Source organism: Seriola dumerili, unplaced genomic scaffold, assembly GCF_002260705.1.
Source record: "Seriola dumerili isolate Sdu_G_001 unplaced genomic scaffold, Sdu_1.0 BDQW01001168.1, whole genome shotgun sequence".
Classification (NCBI taxonomy): Eukaryota; Metazoa; Chordata; class Actinopteri; order Carangiformes; family Carangidae; genus Seriola; species Seriola dumerili.
This window is the reverse complement of record NW_019175423.1, coordinates 384,091-410,453: the sequence shown is the minus strand read 5'-3', so window position 1 is coordinate 410,453 and position 26,363 is coordinate 384,091. Positions and strand designations below refer to the sequence as shown.

Sequence of the window (26,363 nt, the reverse complement as noted above, 5' to 3'; positions counted from 1 at the left end):
GCTTGTGTTCAGCTTATTCACACAGACAGAAACACTGGTTATCACTACAATCAATAAAAGCACTTAAGTACTATTAGACAAAAGTAGTTTCCTGTTTATTCCTGAACTTGCTGATGTTTGAGATCAGACAGGAAGTCTCTCATTAATTTGGACATTTCCCAGTAGTACTGGATGATGCAGAGGTATACGGAAGTGTAATGCATTCACTTGAGAAAAAGAAAATTCAACACATTTGCAGTTAAACATGTTGTGTGGTGTTGGCTGAGAAACCTTTTCATATTGTTGGCCACATAAATATCTTCACCTTGAGGCTCATTAGTTCAGCCTCAGTGATGTTGTCCTTACACCTGCATCACTGGTGTCTATTTATACAGAAATTCTTTATCTGCCGAGCTGATATGAGGCTTTTCTTGTTAAAACTACGCTTGCAAAATGATTACATTTTATACACATGTTGTGGCAGCTCATGTTGAACCAGTCAGTCAGTGTGTTTCCTCAGAGGTGTAAAAGTTTGTGGATAAAAAGAAAAGTGAAACAGACTTGAAACGCTGAATAAACTCTGATGGTGACCTCATCGGACACTTCCAGTGAATAGAGGAAAAACATCAGTTATGTGTGGAGTGATGATGAGGAGGCTGGAACCTTCTTCACAATAACACAAACAGATGTCAGATCTCCTTCGTGTTCTCCACCTGGTTTACCATCGTCTGAGCTTTGACTGGATCTCTTAATGTCCTCTTATTCTGCAGTGGTTTAATGGCAGCGACTGGAGAATCAGTTATGATTAGTTCATATCCATCATCTGATAAACTCCAGGAGTAGATAAAGACGCATGTGGCTGCAGTTGAGGGAAAAGCGCACAAACAGCTTTTTCTGCAACACAATATTAGGAAGTTAACAGCTGATTCATTTTTCTACACACACTTCAGCTCATAAACCAACACAAAAGTGTGTTTGACTGTGTGTGTGTGTGTGTGTGTGTGTGTGTGTGTGTGTGTGTGTGTGTGTGTGTGTGTGTGTGTGTGTGTGTGTGTGTGTGTGTGTGTGTGTGTGTGTGTGTGTGTGTGTGTGTCTGTGTGTGTGTCTGTGTGTGTGTCTGTGTGTGTGTCTGTGTGTGTGTGTGTGTGTGTCTGTGTCTTACAGAGACTCCAGAGAGGAGGCGCTGGGTGAATACTACATGAGGAAGTATGCCAAGTCCTCAGCAGGGGAGCAGTGAGTATCTGTCTTCTAATATCAACTATTCTTTTAGAAATTGCTGTTAGATCTCCCCGGTGTTCACACTGCAGTGTTTAATAAATATATCTATAAAATGTTATTTAATGTTCTTTTTGCATGTGCAGTTATGACATAAGAAATTAATTAATAAAGAATATAACTTCTCAAATGCACAAATGTAAATTAACCTCAGCTGTGAAGAGAACCAGGCCTGTGTTGAACAGACATCAAGCCTGACTGACTGACTCTTAAACATGTGTAACTGTAACATGCATGAACTGATGTGTTTGTGTACCAGTCAACAGTGGTTAATCATGAACCTTACATTAACTACAAACCTTGTAGTCTGCTGTAGGTTAATTGTTTTATTATTGTTAGGATAATTCTCAAGATTCAGACCCAGTCGACTGTAAAGTGGCGACTGATTCAAATGATTTCTGTGCTTGAAAATCAAACACGATTTTGATTACCAGTTTCTGAGGACTCTAAACATGCCAGACTGAACTGCAGAGGAATGTGTATAAAATAGTTGTTGTTGTAAGATTACATTTGATATAAAGCAGCACCACAGACTGAATGTTGAAATGTTTTTTTTTCGGTTTTTCAACACAAACAGCTGAAAAACTTGAGCAGGAAGTTTCAAATCTAAAAATTAAAGAAAAATAAAGTGACAAATCCAAAACTGTCTTGTTTGTCTTCTTCTTTGGTGTGCAGTTACTCAGGAGGGTCAGAGGAGCTCTCTGATGACATCACCCAGCAGCAGCTACTTCCTGGAGTCAAGTATGTCCACATTCATTCACCAATCAGCATCGAGACACCTGCAGAGATCGTGATGAGTTGCTTAATGTTAATATGTGTTTGTTTGTTGTCATTAGGGATCCCAATCTGTGGACAGTTAAGTGCAAGGTGTGTATCTTATCTATCTGTGTTTTCACTCAAATACACACGTCATCTCAACTACAAAACACACACACACACACTTCCTGATGTGTCCTGTCTCATCAGATTGGAGAGGAGAGGGCAACAGCCATTGCGTTGATGAGGAAGTTCATTGCCTACCAGTTCACCGACACAGTAAGAAACAGCTCTGTATTTTACTACATGACCCCTATTTGGATGCTCTACTTCTATTGGCCGGTGAGGTTGAACCTGAGTTTATTTATTTCTGCATGAGAAGCTTCGTTTTACACTAAACTGAATCTCTACAGCAGCCTTTCTCAAAGTGACTGCTGGTGGTCCACGACTAGATTAGTGAATTCATGTTTCTTAAACCATCTGCTGTGGGAGACCACTAGTGAGTGGTGTATATGTGTTTTCAATATTAATTCAACTCATATGTAAATTCAAACATTATTATTTGAATAGTTGTATAGTGTTGTTGGACATCCTGTAACTGATTGTTTTGCGACTCTATCTACTCACGTAGCTTCGCTAGTTTACAGTTAATATTTTACGATTTATGTCAAAAATGATCAGTTTGACATTTGAATGGAGATGTGGATAAAATTAATGGTTAGCCTGACCTGAGATTGTGCAAAATTCGCCAGTTATTAGCCCGTTACCTATCAAACATGGACAACCGACAAGATCATGGAGCAGTGGATTAAGACTCGATCAATTAAAAGAAAAACAAATAAAACCTCAGACACAACAGGCAATATGCAATGACCTGATGCAGGTTGGCAATATTTAAAACTCTGTCCCAGCTTACATTCTTCCGGCAAGATTGCCACAATACTACTGAAGTAGTAGCTCTATTGGTTTTGTGGATGTTTAGGGAATTAGGTGGTCTGTGGGTTTTATTTTAATGGTGAAGTCAGTGGTCTGAAAACACGCTTATCTAGAAGAAAGATTTCTGATCAAGTAATATTTGGACACATACTTTAAAGAGTCTGCATTGAGTTGAATTTAGTTCCGTTTTGGACTTGAATCAGTTATATCTGATGTTTTTATGTGTGTTGTCTGGAGAAGGGTTAACTTGAAAACACTTCACCTCCATTAACCAGTTTACTGGGGAAACCCTGAACTGTTGTTTCTCGCTCTTCCCCGTTAATGTTTGATTAGATGATTTCTGTTGTCAGATCTGTCTGTTCTCAGTCCAGTTTTGTTTTCTTCTTGTCATTGCGAGCCACATCATATTTTCCATCTCCACTGATGAACTGAATTAAACAGGAAAGATCCAAGTCTTGTGTGAAAAACCTCTGTTAGACAATAGAGTGTGGGCAGAGCAGAGGGAGATGGAAATATGCAGTCACTGCCCATGTCCAGAACTGAGTACAACTGCCTTACATTAATCATGCAGTCAAACCATGTCAGCAGAATGAGGAGAAGCTGAAAACACCCTTTTACTACAACTTGGAAATGTTCCTGCATTACACCAGTTTGGACAAAGGCTTCCACCACATAAAAGTAATGTGACCTTTTCAAGTTTCCTGTCATGTAGTCACATACATTGAATGAAGCACATAAATGGAAAGGTAGCCTGAAGGAGCAGGTTGTATCTGTATCTGTAGACTTTCATGAACAAGTTAAACCAGATGTAAACAAACTGTGGAGCACCTGTTTCATCAGCTGAGTTGAGTGTAGTTTATTGAACTGAGTATAGAATAGTTTTTTAATTCACACTGATTTTAGCTTCAGGTTGTGGACATTTCTCTAGTTATACTGTAGATGGTACAGTTGTATAAAATACCCCATATCACCCAAGGATGGATTATCCAGTGGGCAAAGTGGGCAACTGCTCAGGGGCTCCAGACTCTTAAGTGTCCTGACGTCCCAAGATATCCTGTGCAGCAGTAATTTGAGTAATTGCTAATTTGTTTGCTAATATGGGTTTAATAATATGGGTTTGTCCAGGCCTGATATCGCCTATCTCCCCACTTGACTGCTTATATTTTTACAGTAAGATGTGAATGTGGCATTGCTCAGCAGTTTTTCTCGTGAATGAGTTGTAGTTACATCTCTTGCATAACAATAATTTCCTCCGACAGGGTTTTATTTTCTTAAATCATAGGTCCTTGCATGACTTCATCTGCTGAGAGACAAGATAACTGAGGGTCAAACTGAAATCAACTAAAAGATTGGTTAAAGAAATCCTGTGACACGTTGATGGACTGAGAATTGAGGAGAGCTGTATTTGTTTCTATGGATACAGTTCTGTTAGGTTCATTTTATTTATTAGCTTTAGTATAAAGATAGAATAAATAATATAAAAAGATGGCACTGACACTGTCTCAGGCTAAACTCAGTTAGATTAGATAAACTATGGAAAGCATGGAGGTCTCCCTGCTTTTATAATCTGAGTGTCAACACTGTTGTAACTGTACCACCACCTTCCACCCCACAGCCTCTGCAAATCAAGTCTGTGGTCGCCCCGGATCACGTTAAAGGCTACATCTATGTGGAGTCATACAAGCAGACACATGTGAAGGCGGCCATAGAGGGCATCGGCAACCTGAGGATGGGCTTCTGGAACCAGCAGATGGTTCCGATCAAAGAGATGACGGACGTCCTCAAAGTCGTCAAAGAGGTCACGAACCTGAAGCCCAAGTCCTGGGTCAGACTGAAGAGAGGCCTATACAAAGACGACATCGCTCAGGTACTGAAAAACAAAAAGTCTCTCCAAATAGAGTTAAACATGTTCAGTTTTTGGTTAAATGTAATGGTTTGACATGCTGCTTGTTTAAATGACAAATAGAGATAACACATTAAACATTATATTTCAGGGCTGAATGATTATTTGGTTAATTTATTAGTAAGTCAAGTAATCTTTTATGTAATTTATCTCAGAAAAAAGTAATTCTCTGGTTGCTGCTTCTCCACTGTCATTATTTGCTGCTTGTTTACAATAATTCATTTGAAGGCATCACAGATTGTAGGACTCTGGGAGACTTGACAAGTAATTCAAAAATAATTCATTTGAGTTAAGATTTGAAAAAATAATCTTTATTCATGTTCCTCATACTCACTGACCAAATACAGTTAAAAGTCCTGGACAAAGCTAGTAAACTGACTTGAGTAAAGATTATTTGGTCAAACTTTCAGAACAGATTAACTGGTGAGCGAAACCAGCTCTGTTTTGATGTCTGTGGTGTTGTTTTCTTGCTCTCCAGGTCGACTATGTGGAGCCAAGTCAGAATACTATCTCCCTGAAGATGATCCCCCGAATAGACCTGGACCGTATCAAGGCCAAGATGAGTCTGGTAGGGCAAACACTCGTTAACCCACTCTTTACCCACCTGTTATTGTGTATTTTATAGTTGACTCACACCAGTGTGTGTCCGTCTGTGCGACCTGCAGAAAGACTGGTTTGCTAAGAGGAAGAAGTTCAAGAGACCTGCTCAGAGGCTGTTTGATGCTGAAAAGATCAGGTGCGCACACACACATACACACACACACACACCCACACACCCACACCCACACCCACACCCACACCCACACCAGTGTCTATAAAGGGAATTGAAATTCATACCAAAATAACACAATGAAGGTTCCTGATGATACTGATGTAGTTCATGTACAATATAATCAGTTACACAACGTACGTCACTGTGACTAAACATTTCACATGAACATCAACAAAAAAAAAAAAATTGTTTGGTGTATTTCTGGTAAAGATTTGGTGTCAAATATCATGTCGATTAACCAAATGGCCTCTAACATTTTGTTAATCGACATGATAATAAGACCCCAAACACACACATATACCTATACACAGCTCAAGTCCTGCACCCTTTCCAAACCAGGTTTTGGAGGCTGTAGGTGCATATATGACTGACAGATGATAATGTGATTGACAGGTCCCTGGGCGGGGAAGTCAGCCATGATGGAGACTTCATGATCTTTGAGGGGAACCGTTACAGCCGCAAAGGATTCCTTTTCAAGAGTTTTGCCATGTCTGCTGTGGTGAGGAGGAAGTTTCAGTTTCATTTGGATCCCACCTATCTCCTCTTTTGTTAGTCTGGAAACTAAAGAGGCCTCAAGGAACCTTTTTAGGCTCCTTCAGGAACCAGGGAACCTCGGAACACTTGAGCTGCACAATGAAATAATGGTCTGTGAGGGATTTCAGCAGGCTTTTGGTTTCTCTCTGACAGATCACAGATGGAGTGAAGCCCACTCTGTCAGAGCTGGAGAAGTTTGAAGACCAGCCTGAAGGAATCGACTTGGAGGTGGTCACAGAGTCAGGTACGCTGTGTATGTTGGTGTGTGTGCTGTTTAAGCCTTAACTGAAGGTTTATTTTAGGCTGAAGATGATTAGGTTAAGGTGAAGCTGAGAATGTGCTGGAAACATAAATAACTTAATTCCATAGGCAGGTAAATAGTGAAGTGAAGGTTGTTACTTATAAAAATGAATAAATAAATATAAACTGAGAAAACAGTGTGAAATTAGAGTAACAGTTGAAGTCACTCAAAATCAAATAGAATTTTGAGCTTTAAACTGTTTTAGTTTGAATTGTTGACTTCATGAAAACATTCCTTTACACTCTGCACTTATTTTCATGATGTGAATTGGTCTCACTTCCTCTTTTACTGCTTACTTTTATTTATTCAGCTGTTTTTAATAGGGCTGCCACTAAGAACTGTTTTTCTAATGATTAATCAATTGACTATTTTATCAATTAGTTGATTAATCTAAACAATTCATTTTCCTCCAGAAAATCTAAATGACACTGGCATGATCAATAAGTCATGTTAGATATTTTCTCAAACCCTTATTCAGTGTAAATACTCAGGCAGCAGCAGCAGACGACTTTACGATTTTATGAGAGTATTTATCAGCTACAAGGACCAAAGATATTAAAAAGCTCTGTCTACTAATGAACAGACAACACTTGCATGAAGTTATCCTTTACATGTTTGTGACTGATCTCGCTGTGTGTCCGTGTCTGTGTGCACATACAGGTAAGGAGCGTGAACACAACCTGCAGGCCGGTGACAATGTGGAAGTGTGTGAGGGAGAGTTGATCAACCTGCAGGGAAAAATCCTGAGTGTGGATGGCAACAAGATCACCATCATGCCCAAACATGAAGACTTGAAGGTACACACACACACACACACTGCTTCTACTTCTATCTTTGTGAGGACACTCATTGACATAATGCATTCCCTAGCCCCTAACCCTAACCATGACAACTGAATGTCTAATCTTAACCCTAAAACTGAGTCTTAACCCTCAAAATGCCATTTGAAGGTGTTTCAGAAAATGAGGGCTGGCCAAAATGTCCTCCCTTTCCCAAAATACTTTTTTTATTTACAAATACAACTACACACACACGCAAAGCCGGTATAATGCCCACCTACATAACATGCAGCTCAAACACTCCACAAAATCCTGACCTATTCATAACTCATATTCATCTTTGTCTTTGTTTTAATGTAGGACCCCCTGGAGTTCCCGGCCCATGAGTTAAGAAAATATTTCCGAATGGGCGACCACGTGAAGGTGATCGCTGGGCGTTACGAAGGAGACACCGGCCTCATCGTCAGAGTGGAGGAGAATTTTGTCATTCTCTTCTCTGACCTCACCATGCACGAGGTGCCTGCTCTGTCGATTCATATCATCATACTGTGGTTAAGTTGCCACCTCTCCTACAGTTGAACTCACCGAACAGTGCACAAAGATTAATGATGTTCTGTTGTGCAGTGAAATCACATAGACCAACACAAAGGTTACAAGGCACAACCTGGATCCAAAGCTTTACAGGCTCTTAAAAGTTGGTCCTTAATTCCTCTAGTGGAATATAACCAGAGATCAATGAACAGAAGTGGAGAGTGATTAGTATTGGATTTTTATGCATGAAACAGCTTGATTTTTTTCAGCATTATATTTACTGGATTAGATAAAAGGACTCTTCTGTGTTCAGGTTATTTCATCTCTGACCACCCCTGAATTCAATTCAAAACGAGGTCAATAGACAAAAGCCATTTCTTTTGAAATATATTATGAAAAATTGCAAATATGATTGACAATTTAGAAAAAGAATTTGGAAAATAACAGACAGAGGAAGAAAACAGATGTTCAATGAGCTTCACAAAACCACAGTCCCTTTCTTTGGAGAGAACCTTCCAGGAAAAAAAAAAGATATTTTCATGCCAGAAGTTGTTTCTAAATAGAAATGAGGGCTGAGCTCTCAGTGCTGGAGGAACTGTTGCGAAAGTCATGTTAATTGTTTACATTTCTTTTAGTCATGCAAGTCCATTACAAGTGTTTCATTTTGCAGACCTCACACAGCACTGAAGCACAAGAGGATGGAAAAGAAGATTTGATTGTTAATTGATTGAGTGATTGATTGAAGTCGGTTTTCCATAGTAGAGTCTCTGAATCATGATACACTGAACATAAACCTCTCCTCTCTCGTCCTGTGTCTGATTGTGTGTGCATGTACACAGTTGAAGGTTTTGCCCAGAGACCTGCAGCTGTGCTCGGAGACTGCGTCTGGCGTTGATGCAGGAGGGCAGCATGAGTGGGGGGAGCTGGTTCAGCTGGACCCACAGACCGTCGGGGTCATTGTCCGACTGGAGAGAGAGACCTTCCAGGTGCTAGACTGCTCCCGGATACAATTGACAGCATGTCTGCCGTATCCACGCAGCAAACACAAACAAAGTTTTTGCTAAGAGTGAACAGAAGGTAAAAACAAATTTGTGTCCCTCAGGTGCTGAACATGCATGGAAAGGTGCTGACAGTGCGTCACCAGGCAGTGAACCGCAGGAAGGACAACCGCTTTGCCGTGGCATTGGACTCTGAGCAGAACAACATCCATGTCAAGGACATCGTGAAGGTCATTGACGGGCCACACTCTGTAAGGACTGAGTTCATTTATCTTTGGCTGCTGTGTTACATCTGTGACTAAATATTTACATCTGCATCAAATACTTCCTGTTTGAATAAGATGATGCTGCTCATAAAATGTTCACTTTGGATTCACTTCAGAGTGAAGAGTCATTTCATTTCATTTCTTTGTTGACACTGTAGAGTGTTTGAGGACTGAATCATTTTGTGGTTTTCATCAAATTCTGTGGTTTATCAGTTCTCACCATGGGCAAGCTTTAACAGGAGCAAACCTCAGACTGAGGGTTAGAGGTTCTGTTCAGACTAGGGATGGGCACACAGAATTGTCCTTGATCGATCATCAGGAAAATTAATGATCCATTATCGATTCATTATCGATTCTTTATATTAAAAAATGCCTGTCAGAAAATACTAAAGAAAGTGCCTTTTTCCTCAATTAAATATTTATTCCAAGAAGAAATTATAGTTCAACAACAATCCTCTTAAACACAGCAGTTAAAGTTTAATTGTTTAACTAATAAACAGAACAAAAAAGATATGCGGTGCTCCTAAAGGCAGCGGAGCCCAAGGCTCTGAGCCAAACGTCTTCACAAACAACAAGCCAAAGCTACGGTACCACATTGCAATGTTTACAATGAGCCTTGTTATTTTTGAGCTCGAAATGCTCTACCACCAAACTTCGCCTTGCTCTCTTCATGTTTACCTGCGATGCCTACGCATCCTGGCTGGTTGCTGCCACGTAGTGAAATTCATTGCATTGCTTCAAGACACACTACACAACACAACCTCGTTGATACACACGTTAGATCGATCAGATTCCACGCGATCGACAAAATTCTTAACGATCAATTATTGATCATCAATTAATCATGCCCACCCCTAGTTCAGACCTGCATTAACATGAGTCTTCAGTGATCCGGAAATGATCCGATCAAGTGGTCAGTTCACACCTGCTTTAAAATGTGTCTGTGACCACTTATGATCAGATCGTACTTCCTGCTTTAAATGCAAATAAGCAGGTATATAATGTTGTTTTTTCAACCAGAGAGATGGGTCCGTGTGTGTGTGTGTGTGTGTGTGTGTGTGTGTGTGTGTGCGTGCGCGCGTGCGTGCGTTTGTGAGTGTGAGACAGAGAGAGAGTGGTATGGAGGGGTTGAGCGAATCATTGCGCTGTGCACAGCTATAATGAAATCAGGTTTGATTAATTTAAAATAATAAAATATTTTGTTTCATTATAAACTGTGTTGGGACTAATCAGACTGTGTCAGAGGACGTCAGTAGAGCAGTTGGTCCTTCAGTGTGGCCAGGATGCATTTGCGTTCACACTGCTAAAAGAACATGGCCACAATGTGGTCCAGACGGGCTCTGAATGTGGTCTGAGTGATCGGATCTCAGATGTGTCCTCAATGTGTCACACCTGTACTTAGAGCTGACCACTTTTGATTGGATCACCTGAGACATATGTTAATAACAGGTCTGAACTGGTCAGAACAAGTCTGAACAGGGCCAGAGAGGCAAGAGACCAGGAACAGCTGTCATGGTGTTTTTTGGAGTGAATTTGTCAAACAGAAAGCTTCAATTCAGAGAGGAATGTGACAAAATGGACAGGAGATTGACCTCCTGGATGTCCAGACATCAAGGTTGCAAGGAATTAGCAGCATTTGTCTTTTACAATGTTTACATGAACACTTAGGCTCATGATCTTTGTTTTCATCAGCACATATTTGCAGACAAGCGGCTGCCACATGAGAATCACTGTTCACTGTCTTGTGTGCTTATGTTGTGTGTACTGGCATGATCAAAAGTTCATCTAGCAGGACAAATCGCCCCTGGATTACAAGTAGGGCCGAATAATGTGTCCTGTCCTGTGTCCTAAGTCCTGAACCCTCACAGACATAATTGACATCACCTGGTGAGTGTTTGAGTGTGAGAGGCTGCCAGGGTTTAAAATAGTATAAAGAGGAATGGGACAGCACTTTGTGACATATCACATAAAACTGTTTTTTTTTTTTTTTTTTTTACAATTGTGGGTTTAGGACTAATGATTTTCCATTCTTTATTCCCTTCCTTCGCTCCTTGTTTGTAAACAAAATACTAATGTTGAATCAGATCAGAAAGACTTATAGAAAGTGTGCATAAAGGGCTCAAAATGTCTGCTAGAGAGCCCTCATGCCCTCAATGTTTTGACAGTGGGACAGTCCTAAGCCTTCATGGACTTACTGGGAACGTACCTCAAAGTCTTTTAGTCTGTGAGGGTGGACATTGGGATTGGGCCAAAAACACTTTTGGCCAATACTCAAGAATTGACCATTAACCCTGGACTGGTTGGAGGAGGCAGACAGCCACGAGGCAGTACTTCTAGTTGATGTTGTTTTAGTTTAGACTAAACTTCATGTCCTGAGACACTGCCACCGATTGTGATCGATGTCATGTGGACATTTCTTAGAATGTGCACAGCCAACACACAGAAGAAATGGAAAAAAAAAAAAAAAGGGTATCAACACAGGAACTTGTATTTTTACACGGTATGTGTTTGTGTGTTTGTGTGTTTCTCCTGCAGGGCCGCGAAGGTGAGATCCGACACCTCTTCAGAGGCTTCGCCTTCCTCCACTGCAAGAAGCTGGTGGAGAATGGAGGCATGTTCGTCTGCAAGACCAGACACCTGGTGTTAGCCGGTGGATCCAAGGTCAGCACCTCATTGGCTGCTTGCAGTTACACATTTATGTTAAATAATTTCAGGTTGTTTAAATGTAGAATTAATGTCAGTTTGGAATGTTGTAACCGCTCGAGGGCCCTGACAGACTGAATGACTCATGACTGCATGTTCAGCAGCAGATGCAACATGTTGCTGTTAGTTTATTTTGTGCCTGGTGTATCAGGTTCCTAAAACACTAGACACTTTGATGCAGGCAGTGAGTTTTTACTGCGAAAGGAACTTGCGAAAGGAACTTGTAAAATGCCACATTTCTCTCTCTCTCTGTGTGTGTGTGCGTGTGTGTGTGTGTGTGCGCGCGCGCGTGTGTGTGTGTGTTTGTTTGTTCTTTAAGCCCAGAGACGTCACCAACTTCACTGTGGGAGGATTTGCTCCAATGAGCCCTCGCATCAGTAGCCCCATGCACCACGGTGGAGGAGGTGAGTGTTGAAAACAAATACCTCAGACACTCAGGATGAATTGTAATCACTTCCTCTGTCTTTTCATCTTGCTCCACTATCAGGGTTACATTTTAGTTTGTCCAGTCCTTTGATCAGTTCCCATCAGCCTCAGTTGGACTTTAGGTTTAGTGCTAATTAGCAAATGTTACCAAGCCAACACACTTAACTAATGTGGTTAAAATGGTAAGTGTAACATATAAGAATGGTAGCTTGGTCATTGCAAGCATGTTAACATGCTGACATTAGCATTTGCTTTGTTCATGCCTGGTATTACAAATAAGCTTTCGGCCATTTGAAATAGTAAAATATTTTGGTTCATTATAAACTGTGTTGGGACTAGTCGGACTGTTTCAGAGGACGTCAGTAGAGTAGTTGGTCCTTCAGTGTGGCTCAGGACGCATTTGCGTTCACACTGCTAAAAGAACATGGCCACATGTGGTCCAGACCAACTCTGAATGTGGTCTGAGTGATCGGATCTCAGATGCGTCCTCAATGCGTCTTGTGTGTGTTCACATCTGAACTTAGAGCTGTTAGGTTGTGATCAGATCACCTGAGACAGATGTTAATACCGGGAGTGAACAGAGTCTCAGTACATCCTCACAGAGCTAGCATACCTGTATAACACTTAGTCTGGTTCACATGCAGCAGGGAACCTGTTCATTACTGTGTGTTTGTTGTGGCCCTCCTTACCAGGAGGTGGAAGATGTATTCAAATCCTCTACTTAAGTAAAAGCACCAATTACAGCAAATAAAAATACTACATTACAAGTAAAAGTCCTTTGTGAAAAATCCTACTTAAGTGAAAGTACATAGGCATCAGCAGCAAAATGTACTATTAAAGTAAAAGTCCTGGTTTGGTCCCACTGACTGATTTATTATTATATAAGACATCATTAGATGATGAATACTGACACATTAGTGTGTGATCAGCATGTTACTGTTGTAGCTGCTACAGGTGGAGCTGGTTTGAACTACTTCATATACAGTTTCATAAACAGAGCACCAGATAAGTCTGAGAGGTCATCAGATGATTCATTAGAGAGGAAAGAAGAAAAAACAAAGTTCTGATTCACAGTTTTTCTCTGATCTTTGATTGTTGCCGAGATATTGGATCATTTAAACATTTACTGACATGAAACCATGAGAGAAGTTTAGAGGTCTGTCAACTCAGACATCTGAAATGTGACGCTGACTTTACACTGCTATTTGTATGATGTCATCATCCAAAAACGTCAGAAACCACTGGTTGAATTTTTAACAATATGTTGTATTTTAAAAGTTTTAGAGGAAAGGGACCATTTGGTTGCTCATTTCTCTGCTTCCTTCGTATTTGGCTTCAGCTGGAAAATATAAACAGTCTATAAATCAGAGGCAAGCGGACGTTGCCAAATCTCCCATTAGCATTGGTGTAGTGTTTATAAGATTCTGTGTTTCTGCTTGGTAGAAAACAAGGGAAACAGAAAATGTTGAGACAGAACACATTTGCAAAGATCCTGCTGTGTTTGAGCTCTCGGAGACATTTATAGGGACACAGTAACAAAAACTTTATGGTGCAAAAACTTTGGACAGAATTACTGTGAAATACGGTAACTCATCCACTCTGTTTTCTCATTGAAATGACAAATGCCATGAAATATACATTTAGCCCAAAGTTTTACCCCTAACCCCTAACCCTAATCCTACTTTTTCATTTTAAAACAGCATTTTAAAACAATCGCCATCCAGATGACTGTTTTAGCTCCATATCAGAAACGATCTCTGTCCAGACTAACACACCTGAAAACATGTCACATGAACAATCACATACACTGGGCATAGACGAGCTGGTGTAAACAGGAAGCAGATTGTCTACTCTGCAGTTTATTGGTTGCAGAAAATACTCAGCTGCAGTGTTAATAGTTAATAGAATTTAACTGAGCAACAGCTGCTAGCAATGACAACAAGGTCAGTAACACTAGTAATTCAGTAATTCATTATCATGTTGTATTCACCACCAGTAGTCGAGGCTGATGAAACCTAATCAGGAGCGACCGTGGGTGTGTATATCATCGTTTCCAAAGGTCTCGGTTTCTGTCTCAGCCCAGAGTTTTCAAAAGTCTCTGTTTTAGGGACTTGAAAACTCTGGAGTCGTGCGGATGCCAGGAGTAAAGCAAAAGAGATGCGTTTTAAAAATAAAATGTATTAGTGTGGATGGAGCCTCAGGGATAAATCTGTCACTGTGGGAAGAATTGTTTGATGGAGCTGTTGCTGTGCTCCTGTAGGTGCTCAGCAGAGAGGAGGAGGAGGTGGAGGAGGAATGGGGCGGGGCCGAGGACGAAGGGACAATGAGCTGATTGGTCAGACAGTCCGCATCTCCCAGGGTCCATACAAAGGTGAGACTGAGGAGATCTGCTTCAGCAACATGTTATCAGTGTCAAAAACTCTGTAGTGAAGTTATTTCTTTTAGTGTCTTCACAATGTCTGGTAAAACACTAAAAAGAAATGTTACTGATGAATTTGCCTTCATTTCCCAGGGTACATTGGTGTGGTGAAGGATGCAACAGAGTCTACAGCCAGAGTGGAGCTGCACTCCACCTGTCAGACCATCTCTGTGGACAGACAGCGATTGACTACCATGTATGTACTGACAAACACTCACACAGTTTCCTTATGTCGTACGTCACAGTGTTTTTACTGCTGTAGATTGTTTCAGAAAGAATGAACATCAGTCACTTTGCTATGACACTTGAAATTTAGCTCAGGTTCCTCATTGTGTCTGAGATGTTTGTACACCTTGATTGGAGTCCACCTGTGGTAAATTCAGCTGATTGGACACAACTGTCTATATAAGGTTTCACAGCTGATAATGAATCAGAGCAAAAACCAGGAACTGCCTGCAGAGCTCATCGACAGGATTGTGTTCAGGCTCAGATCTGGTGAGGGATACAAAAATAATCTGCTGCATTGAAGGTTCCCAAGAGAACAGTGGACTGTGTGGCGAAACCCTCTAAACCCTGTTGTTTCTTTGTCTATATGAGTTACTGAGATTGTAGATTGATGAGGAATATAATATATCTGTTCCATTTTAGCATAAAGCTGCAATGTAACAAAATGTGAAAAAATTGAAGGGTCTGAACTTACTAATGAGTTACTAAAACTGCTTTAATGCCCCCCTTCTCTGTGTCTACAGTGTGTTTCTTTCCCTCAAGATTTCTTTACCTCTATTAGTCCTTTTCAATAACTTAGTACAGTACACAAACTTTCAGTGGAATCACATTGTAACTATAGTAACAGCTCTCACTGCTGTCAGTCTCTCTGATAAAACCCAGTATATGATGATGATGAGTGTCTATTGGTTTCCCACCTCCACCTTTCTCTTTCTCCTCTCCAGGGGAGCAAAGAGACACGGTGGAATGACCTCCACCCACGGACGTACTCCGATGTACGGCCCCCAGACTCCCATGTACGGAACCGGCTCCAGAACGCCCATGTATGGTTCTCAGACACCACTTCATGATGGTGAGACACTGTCAGATATATCTGACTCTATTTTTTCTTTTTCAGTTAGTTTTTTTTTTTTTTTTTGTTCCAGTACCGGATTGCACATTTGACGCACAAGCTGCTTGTTTCTAAGGTTATGTAACCACTGTTCCTACGGTGACAGTAGGTTTACATAGACATGGATACATGGATGTAGCAGGTTGTAATTAGCATAGCATTAAGCAGCAGGTGAATGAACACAAGTAGTTTGTGCTTTCAATGATTTAATTTACTGGCTTGTATCAAGCAAATGAAGCCACATTGGAAACATCCATTCAGAGGAGAAGCTGCAGTGCAAGCAGAGGTCAAGCTACCTCAAGTGACCACAGTGATGAAGCATCTCCTCTCTGGTTTCATTGCCTCTCACATTCATGCCAGGAGTAACTAATGATTATTTTCATAAATTATTTATCTATTGATTATATTACTCACAGTAAGTTTAACAATTATTAACTTTATATCAACTTTCATACATAAGATGCAGCAAAGACTGCTTAATGTAAAAGACCTTTCAAACTGTTGTGACTGTGTGGTTGTGCGTGAATGAACAGGAAGCCGTACGCCTCATTATGGCTCTCAGACCCCACTGCATGATGGGAGCAGGACGCCGGGTCAGAGTGGAGCCTGGGACCCCAACAACCCCAACACACCATCTAGGTAACACACAGTATTAATGTGTTTATTTAAAACAAAATTTCAGTTTTATTTCCTTTATTATTTAATCTTATTGAAATTCTGTCTCCTCTTTGCAGAAATGAGGAAGAGTATGACTTTGGCTACGATGATGAGCCCTCCCCGTCCCCTCAGGGATATGGGGGAACCCCCAACCCCCAGACCCCGGGTTATCCAGAAGTTCCCTCTCCACAGGTCAACCCTCAGTACAACCCTCAGACACCTGGCACGCCTGCTATGTGAGTATTAACCCACCCACACACACAGTTGACCACAAATATGAAACCACACGCACAGAGTTGATATAAATATTTTTAAGTGTTGTGTTGGGTCACTCAAAGAGCAGGCAAACACAATTTTCTCCTATTTTGGCACAAAAATGTTTAAAATTCAACATGTGAACGTCTGTCGGCTGCATCAGCTCCTGGCAGCTCACTGTTTAGATTCAGTTAGATGGATGGATATTTGGAATGAGCATAAATACCCAGTTCACATTGTGCAAGAGAATTTTCACTTTCCTCAAACAAAAGAGTTTGAACTTGACAATCCCAGGCTGTGTCAGACCTGGTATTAACATTTGTCTCGGGTAATCCGATCACAAGTGCTCAGCTCTAAATACAGGTGTGAATGCATTGAGTAATGATCACTCAGACCACATTCAGAGTTGGTCTGGACCACATGTGGCCCTGTTCTTTCAGCAGTGTGAATGCAAATGCATCCTGGCCACATTGAAGGACCAACTACTCCACTGACGTCCTCTGTCTGATTAGTCCCAGCACAGTTTATAATGAACCAAAATATTTTACCATTTCAAATGGATCAAACGTAATTTTATTGTAAGAGCTGCGCACAGTGCATTGATTCGCTTGACCCGTCTGTGCCTCGCTCACTCTCTCTCTTGCTCTCTCTCTTGCTCACTCTCTTTAATTCTCACTCACACACACAAGCACATTGACAATGGACCCATCTGTCGATTGACTAACAACAACAACACATACCTGTTTATATGCATATAAATCAGGAAGTGAGATCCGATCACAAGTGGTCAATGGATTTGAAAGCCAGGTGTGCAATGACGTAGTTATAGCTGACCACTTGTGATCGGATCACTGAAGACGCATGTTAATACCAGGGCTGAACAGGGCCCCAGAGGCTCAGTCCATCAAGTAAGAGACTCAGTCTGACCTGCCTATACTTCTGTGTGTGTTTATGTGCAGGTATAACACAGAGCAGTATTCTCCCTATGCAGCCCCATCCCCTCAGGGCTCCTATCAGCCCAGTCCAAGTCCTCAGAGCTACCACCAGGTGGCGCCCTCACCAGTCGGCTACCAGAACACGCACTCTCCAGCCAGCTACCATCCAACGCCCTCCCCCATGGCGTACCAGGTAGGTGATGGTTGTGTGTTTTAAATGTGATGCGAATAATCTGAGAAAAAAGTCTCAAGGTTCGACCTGAATTGTCATGACTTCTTACATGTTTCCTCATGCTTTACCAAAACACATGCATGCATTGTTTTTCACCACAGATTTTTACATTTTTTCAGTTTGTTCAACTCAAATCTGTAAATTTAGGTAGTGTATTAAAAGCAGATACAGAGCAGGGTGATGAATTCCACGTCAGAGCTTGACCGATATATTGACCAGTAATTATAATGTTACCTTACTACATATAAAATATCAGATTGCTGTGTATGTGTAGCTGCTCTACTCCTCTATCAATATTCTATCTCAAACTTCTCAAACTTACAGCAGATCTCCTACAGAGATGATAAATTAGTGTTATTTGGTCGATTACTTGCTGCTGCTGCTGCCTCTTAATGTGCAAGTTTAGTTTCCACACATGTCAGCGTATAATGCTGCAACATCATAACTGATCTCAGAACAGTAGAAGCTGAGTCAAGGACAAGTTCCAGTCCTTTACAGCAGGACATGGTCACACCCACAATAATGGCAGAAATTATAGATACAATATTTAACTTTTAATAGCTTTACTGTGAAAAATGATATATGTGAGTTTGATACTTGAAGACTGTTCTTACATTCATCTGCTGAAAGTGATACATTTCTCTGAAATGAAATATATTTACATATTTATAGAGTCTGGTTAATATATACGTTACATGATGTATCTTAATTGATACATGATAATGGAAACACTTTTTTATTTATATTAAAAAGTGAATAATTTTATAATTTTTCATGTTATTTGTGTTGTTTTCTTGTTCTTTCTTATTAGAAACTTAAGTTATTTATTTGTATGCATCAAATCACTTAATGGCCTTTGTGCGCTAAAAATTTTTGAGTCACCGAAGGCACCCCTAAAATTACAAAATTCCTGGCCCTGTAACACAAGTGTTTCCATGGGACACTAAAAAGTGATACACTGGGACAAACTTATTGTTCATTCCTTTTAAATTCAAAAGCCACAAAGTAACAAGTGCTGGCCCAAGGTTCAGCACTTTTTAGTTTCCCCCTGGAAGCACTGGTTGTGTTGTGAGTATTTGCAGCACACATTGTCAAACTGATGAAGATGTTTTTATGTCTCTGCGCCGGCAACAGTCAGTGCCAGAGGCATATCGTTTTTGAGTTGTCCATCCGTCCCATTTTCGTGGACACGTTGTCTTAGTAACGCCCTTAGCGGAACCTCGTCACTTTGGCACAAACATTCACTAGGACTCGAGGATGAACGGATTACATTTTGGGGGTCAATGGTCAAGGTAACGGTGAACTCACAAAACACGGTTTTGGCCTCGTGAACATAATATCTCTGTGTCGCCTTGAGGGAATTTCTATAAATTTGGTAAAATGTTCACCTGGACTCAAGGACGAACTGATTTGAATTCGGTGGCTAAAGGTCGAAGTTCAAAGGTCACGGTCACGAGTGAAACATCTGTGGATTCACTGCCTTTTATTTTCTGTCATATCTTTTTGTTATATGTGTTATGGATAAAATCTTAAATAATAAAAAGAAAAAATGTCTAAGCAACACATCTTGTGATACAGTAAATATTCTTACATTTCCATTAGTAACTGATTATAAATCAAATAAACAAAAGTGTTTTTTTGACTGTTCCAGTGAACTTAACTTCTGTCAAGTTCAAGTACCTCATCACATCACAGTCCCATACCAAATTCATGTTCTGCCAAGAAGAAGTCATGGTAAAATATAACCAGAGATTATGAAGGGATAGATGCCTCAGAAAAAACGTAATGGTGGAGGCCAAAGGCAGTAGAGATTTCCACTAACAGTCCCTTCTGCCATCTCCACAGGCCAGTCCTAGCCCGAGTCCTGTGGGATACAGTCCCATGACGCCCGGAGCACCCTCTCCTGGAGGCTACAACCCTCACACCCCGGGCTCCAACATTGAGCAGGGCAGCAGCGACTGGGTGACCACCGACATCTTGGTCCGAGTGAAGGACTCCTTCATGGACCTGATGGGACAGACCGGGGTCATCAGGAGCATCACGGTAACAAACGCACACAAACACAAGCAGATTAACAGTCTCAATAAATCCACTATATCATCCAATCAGGGTTTATACAGGGCCAGGTACTTACAGTGGTAAGAAATAGTAAGTGAACCCTTTGTAATTACCTCCAATTATGTATAAATTTGTATTTAAATATGGTCTGATCTTCATCAAAGTTATAATTATGAACAAACACAATCTGTTTTAACTAACATCATCCCTATATTGTTCTTGTCCATATCGAAAACAAAGTCAAACTATCACAGTGTAGGCTGAAAAGTATGTGAAGCCCTGAGCTAATGCCATCAACAGAAGCTAACTGGATCCAGGAGTTATGAACCTGGAGTCCAGAGGAAGCTGTTTCTCTCCAAAAAAAAATATTGATGCATTCCTGAATAGGGATGTTAATAATTTACCATTTAACGGTTAATCGCCAATAAGAATTTTGACCAATTAATACTCAGTTAAACAAATAAAAAATATATAGGCCTATATATATTAGAGACAATCCCCCCCTCATTGGATACTAATTTCAGATGTGCTTCCCGAGGCTGGCAACTCTGGCAGACGCTATCTCTGCATTCCTGGGACATCGGTACCATTTGAGTGGGTATTCTCCGCCACAGGTCTCACAGTTATCAGACTGTGCACCATACTAACCCCACAGCATGTCCACATGTTGCTATTTCTGAGCAAAAACCAGTAGTTTAGTATTGTTCACCTCTTAGCTGTTTTGATCATTAATTTGCCAAGAGTAGGGGAGAAGGAGGGGGTTTTCCTTACAGCGCTCTCGGCGCTGGAGGATTCAATTAGTGTTTTCATTTTGTTAAACTGTTTATACATTTGAAAGTCTAGCTACTGTTTGCTATTTATTTTAAGTTATAAAATATTTTCCAACACGGGAGATCTAGACTATTATGCTGGTTCTGCACATGTAAAAATAATTTTCTTATGAAAGAAAAAAAGCATTTGTTGTGCTTTTATTTTTTTCATGGGTCAGAGACACTCGTCTATTCTAAATAGATCCTTTAAATGTACTATTTAGGGTTCACTTACTTTTTCTTGCCACTGTATCTGTTTGAGGCAGGCAGGCAACAGCTTGAGGCAGGCAACAACATAGATTCTTGAGACTCAGATGTTTCTGTTTGCTGACCAGAGAGGAGGTAGACATGTTCTGCTCTTGGCCAGAAACCTCCAAAACCCTGCATCAGTGAATGTCCTGCCATCAGTACAAGTGTGGAGACGGCAGGAGTCTGTGTTTAGATGTGACTGAATTTAGACATGAAACAGTGCCAGACGGTTAGTATTACCATTTAAATTTTAATTATGACTATAAGCATGGTTAATTACTATGGTTAACTATGGCTCAACTCCCATTAGGTCCTGTAGACATCAACCAGCAACAGTCTCCCAGACACATGCGGGACAGGCAATGTGGGTTTGTTGTGCCAGTCAAAACATGGCAGAAGGCAGTGACAGCTCCCCAGCAGATTTTTTCGGCCTTCCAATACCTTTTGGTTGGTGCTTCTGTCAGTATCGGAGACTTTGATCTGTGATTGTGTGTTTTTAAAACTTATCTCAGGGTTGCTGCTCACTCTTTCATCCCCGAGCACAGTGTTTGTAGTTTAACTGCTAAATGCTGGACAGGTGACAGTTGTGTTTACACTGTTCTGAAAGATGTTACAGCAGGATACAATAAATAAAAACAACCTTCAGAGCACTTGCAAGCACCTGTGACCCTCACCTCCCTCAGTACCTTCTCAGTGTGAGACATCTGTTTTAGTGAGGGAAGAAGGAAACTGACTGAAATATGTTGGTTAAGTAAAGCTTCATATGGAATAAGACCAAGTGAGTTATAAACTGAAAAATGGCTCCATTTGTGTTGCTGAAAGGTTGTGCCAAACAAAATGACTATTTGGCTCATGGTAATCTGATAAGCATTTACATTATATGTTGGTTGATTCATGTTTAGGTTTGGCTGCAGTTTAACTGAACTGACCTGAAGATATATCTGTCAAAATATTCATCTGAGATATAATAGCAGAAAGGAAAATTTCTAGATTAAATTTAAATCCAGGAAGATTATTTAAAACCCACTTTAAAAGAAACGTGTCAGATGGGTTGTAACTCTGTCGAAGTTAAAACTGTGTTGAACAGTAATGGCTAATAATAAAGCTAATCATCACCATATGGAAGCAGCCACAGCAGCTCAGACGATGATCAGAAATATATTAATATAATATGAGACCTTTTTGTGTGGATTTATCTCCTCACTGTCAGTGTGATGTGTTGCAGTGTTGCAACAGATGTTATTGCTCAGTGAGTCAGAACATCTCCCATACACACAAACTTCAGTTTATACTGGTTCTGCTTCAGGTCTGGCTAAAGGATGAGAGCTCAGCCAACTCTTACCTCCAAAAGCTTATCTCAGCGTCCGTCAACATATGATTGACTTGACAATAAGACGACTCCCATTTTTCCAACACCTGATTTTGGAAAAAGATTGATTAGTTCTGTTCGGAGAGTTTCTCAGAGATACTGGTTGTCCAAGAACAAAATAGAGGCAGTTGAGAAATTGGAAAAACCAACATAAAATGTGGCTGCACTGCTTCCTGGCTTTGATTCATTGATTCTCCTGGAGCCTGGAGAATCAACACCATTCTTCATGAAGATATTCCCTCATGTGGTGGAGAGCGCTGTCTTAACACGTCGCTCCAAACTCTCACATAGGTGCTGAACTGGTTTCGATGAGGTGACTGCAAAGATCACAGCATTTGTTTCACATCATCTTCATCACCCTCATCAGACCATTAGTGACCCCTGTGACCTGTGGATGGAGACACTGTCGTCCTGTTTCATCTGTCACTGTCTCACTCTCACTGAAGCTTTTTCTCCTCTCAAAACATGAAGAACAAGTGCAGCTTATTCTTCATCCTCCCTCATTATTAATTAATCCGACGATTATCTTCCTGATTAATCCATTTGTCTATAAATATTAAAAACTGCGAAGAATGTCTGTCACAGCCTCCTGGAGCCCACTGTGTTGCCTTCTGTCAAAAACCCTCAGATATTGAATTTACTGTTTTATGAGACAAAGAAAAGCAGTGAGGAGCTCAAACCAGAGACATTTTAGCATCAGTTAATCACTTATCAATATAGTTCAGATGAACTTTCTGTCTATGATTTTCACTTACTGTTGATCTCACTGTTATTATGTCCTTTTTTAAAACTGTTAATTTGTATGATGTGTTTGTTAAAACATGAGTATTGATTTGAGATCGTTGTCAGATTTTTATTTCTATTAAATATATATATATATATACAATACACAGCATAAATGAGTACACCCCCTCTGACCATAAAGGACCATTTTTTACCTAAATGATCAACATTCCAATTCATAAGAAGGTGACAAAAAGGAAATGTATTATACATATATATATATATATATATATATATATATATATAATAACATAGAAAGATATGTCATCAGTATCTATGAAATAAGTAAATTGGGCAGCTGCTTAAATCTAGGGTTGCCAAGATGTGTACACCCTTCATTCAGTCCAACTATGTAATATTTTAGTACTTAGAAAAAATAACTGTAAACATCTGATTTGCTAAACTCAGCTATGCATGTGGCAAAATGGATCAAATTTTAGTAGCTACAGTGAGCGAGGAGAGTGGGGCTAGTAGAAAACAGAGGAAGTACGATCTATGTTTATTTTCTACAGTGCATCCCCGCATCAACCACCTATGCATATCAAAGAATCAGGGCTCTGTTTTACACCTGGCACAAAACGTATGTGTCTTTGCTAGTTTCAGACCGACTCTTCCTGTCCAGCACCCACATTATTTAAATACCAAATACACTGGGTCTTAAAATGAGGTGTGGTCAGGTGCATTGCTGGCACATTTTTATCTTGAGGCACCAGAAAGTGTGTTATGCACAAGCAGAGTGAGCTGAAAATGAGCTCCAGATGTTTGGATAAGTCAGGTGGAACATCAGAATATAGCCTCAGAAGGTCGGAGCTTCTTTGTGGCATATTGTGTGTCCAATTTGTGCCGTTACTTCTTTGTAGAGCTGTGTGCAGCACACTGATTCACTCAGTCCTTCCTTGCCCCTGAGGGCAAAATCATTTTTTGCCAAGAGCATAAATGGAAAGGATTTACTCATGATGTTGAGACAGTGATATGAAAAGCTTGTTTGTTTGTTTGTTTGTTTGTGCACAGGGAGGGATGTGTTCAGTGTTCATGCAGGAGTCAGAGAAGGTGGTCAGTATCAGCAGTGATCACCTGGAGCCCGTCACTCCCACCAAGAACAACAAGGTAACTGTTGCTAATTAGTTTTCCTCTGAACAGCTGTAAAATAACAACAACGATGTGTTATTACTTTCATGGAAATGGAAATCAGTCTATTCTTTAAATACTGATGAATAACATAACACAGTGTGGCAAATAAAGAGTTGCCTAAATGCCCCACTGTTGAGACAAAATCTTCAATAACTCATATTATAAATTTTCAATTAAAATAATCTTTAGATCATTAGATTTCACAACAGAGTTTGGTGAGATAATTACATGATATGATCATATCCTGGCTCGGTCTAGACCCCTTTTTCAATGAAGGGAAATCTTAATCCTCCACCCAAAGGCTCATGAGATGATTACCAAGATAGGAACACAACAAAACATTGCTCACACAAAGTTGTAGATCTTTGATCATGTATTTTATCACTGCTCTGTGACCTTCAATAACCGCGTCCTCACTCATTTTCCTTTTTGCTGAAAATCGGTGTAAAGTAAAAACAACACAGTGAAAATAATATTGATTCTACTTTATCATCCAGTGAACATAATCCAAGTTAACTGCTGATGTTTTACAGCACAAAGCACAGACCATTACAGTAGGGTTGTGCTGATGGACAATGATCTCGATGATCGCCGATCATTAGAACTATTGCCGGTTGCTCATGTCTTTGCAAATGTCAAGACAAGATTTGACTTGTTTTCCCATTAATATAGTAACTTATTATTTGTGTGTTAAATTAATATTAAACTTGCCTGCCACAATTTCACATATACAACCCCATATAACATTGATTGCAGCCTGCGCACACACACTCCGATGAGCTGATTGTAATGAAGCTGCTTGTTGTGTTTAAGTGTAACAAATGAAATTAATTAAATGGTCAAAGTTGTCATATTGACATTTAAGGTGTATTGATTGATTTCCAAACGTCAATCATACATTGAGTAACATGCAAGAAAACAGTCCCCCTTAAAAGATGGTGGTAGCTGCCAGTAGCCTCTGAGCTGCTCAGTGAATTAAATGGTTAAGTAGTAAAGATGAAAAGACAGAAAACATCTTTTCATTCAACATGGGGTCGCAAAAGGAGCGACAACCCCATACACACACGAAAAGCTCTAGCCTACGTTATAAAGTCATTAATTCATCAGTATTTTATAAAGATCAACTCTACTTGAGAGAAATGCGCTTCTTGTCTGAACAGCTGTGTAGTCTGGCACAACCTCCCACCCTGATAATACAGGCAATCGGCAATTTCACAAGGTGATGATGGGACGATCAGACTATGTTTAAAATCGTGCAACCCTAACCAGCAGGCGTGTGTTACTCAGTCAAGGGTCAGCGCTGTTTGTTGAAACCGAAACTGTGAAACTGTATTCAAAATGGAACCGGCTATCAGAAGCCATTGTTGTTTTCTGTCAGTTTGAACCCAGAGGCTGATGTGATCATCTGGAATATAAACTGTGTTGTTAAAGTCGTGTTCACTGCTCCCACCTGTCCAGGTAAAGGTGATTCTGGGAGAGGACCGTGAGGCAACAGGGATCCTTTTGAGCATCGACGGAGATGACGGCATCGTTCGCATGGAGCTGGATGACCAGCTGAAGATCCTCAACCTGAGGTTTCTGGGACGCCTCGAGCACTGAGATATGGACTGACTGAAGGAGAGACACATTTGTAGACAGTCTCAAACAGACACACAGTGAGGTGGGAGTACAGAGATACAGAGATGCACACAAGACTGTAATGAGAACGCTGTTGGCTGTATTCTCACACACACACAGACATAGGCAGAGATGTTGAGAATTTTATTTATATCACTTGTTGAAAGGCCACACACACACACACACACACACACACACAGAAAATTAGGTCCCCGTGTCCAGAGACACTCAGCTCATCATTTGCTGTTACTTTACCAACACTGACCAACACTTCTCTCTCTCTCTGTAAATCAGTCTCTCTCTATGTCTCTTGCTTTTTTCCAAAACACAACATTAGTCCCTCTCACCTCTGGTTGTTTGATTTTTTTTTTTTTTTTATTATGTTTTTGTTGGCTACTCTAACTAGTGGTCTGATCTGTTTTTAGTGCTTTCTCATTGTTCTGTCAGTACTTCTGGTTTTCTGGGAGCAGGAGGGTTTAAAAACTAAATGTATCATGTCAATAAAATGTGAACCAGTCGACCTGTCTGTCTACATGTGTCTTTGGTTATTGTTTCAAAGGGGTGGGTCTCTGC

General features: G+C 40.4%; 1 protein-coding gene across 3 annotated transcripts in view; it reads left to right on the top strand.

Annotated features, from left to right (window-relative positions):
- Positions 1-25,968, top strand: part of supt5h (SPT5 homolog, DSIF elongation factor subunit) — a 32,048-nt gene extending 6,080 nt beyond the window's left edge. For all 3 annotated transcript variants that reach the window (XM_022767357.1, XM_022767358.1, XM_022767356.1), the window contains 24 exons: positions 1,144-1,212; positions 1,930-1,995; positions 2,091-2,121; positions 2,221-2,289; positions 4,562-4,813; positions 5,328-5,417; positions 5,515-5,585; positions 6,015-6,120; positions 6,309-6,399; positions 7,117-7,253; positions 7,596-7,751; positions 8,606-8,752; positions 8,869-9,015; positions 11,566-11,691; positions 12,053-12,137; positions 14,420-14,530; positions 14,672-14,774; positions 15,529-15,656; positions 16,229-16,334; positions 16,430-16,588; positions 17,567-17,735; positions 19,620-19,817; positions 24,054-24,149; positions 25,632-25,968. In XM_022767357.1, coding sequence (XP_022623078.1) covers positions 1,144-1,212; positions 1,930-1,995; positions 2,091-2,121; positions 2,221-2,289; positions 4,562-4,813; positions 5,328-5,417; positions 5,515-5,585; positions 6,015-6,120; positions 6,309-6,399; positions 7,117-7,253; positions 7,596-7,751; positions 8,606-8,752; positions 8,869-9,015; positions 11,566-11,691; positions 12,053-12,137; positions 14,420-14,530; positions 14,672-14,774; positions 15,529-15,656; positions 16,229-16,334; positions 16,430-16,588; positions 17,567-17,735; positions 19,620-19,817; positions 24,054-24,149; positions 25,632-25,772 — 2,854 coding nt within the window. In that variant the 3' untranslated portion in view covers positions 25,773-25,968. The remainder of the gene's footprint in view (positions 1-1,143; positions 1,213-1,929; positions 1,996-2,090; positions 2,122-2,220; positions 2,290-4,561; positions 4,814-5,327; positions 5,418-5,514; positions 5,586-6,014; positions 6,121-6,308; positions 6,400-7,116; positions 7,254-7,595; positions 7,752-8,605; positions 8,753-8,868; positions 9,016-11,565; positions 11,692-12,052; positions 12,138-14,419; positions 14,531-14,671; positions 14,775-15,528; positions 15,657-16,228; positions 16,335-16,429; positions 16,589-17,566; positions 17,736-19,619; positions 19,818-24,053; positions 24,150-25,631) is intronic.
- The last annotated feature ends 395 nt before the right edge of the window (positions 25,969-26,363 follow it).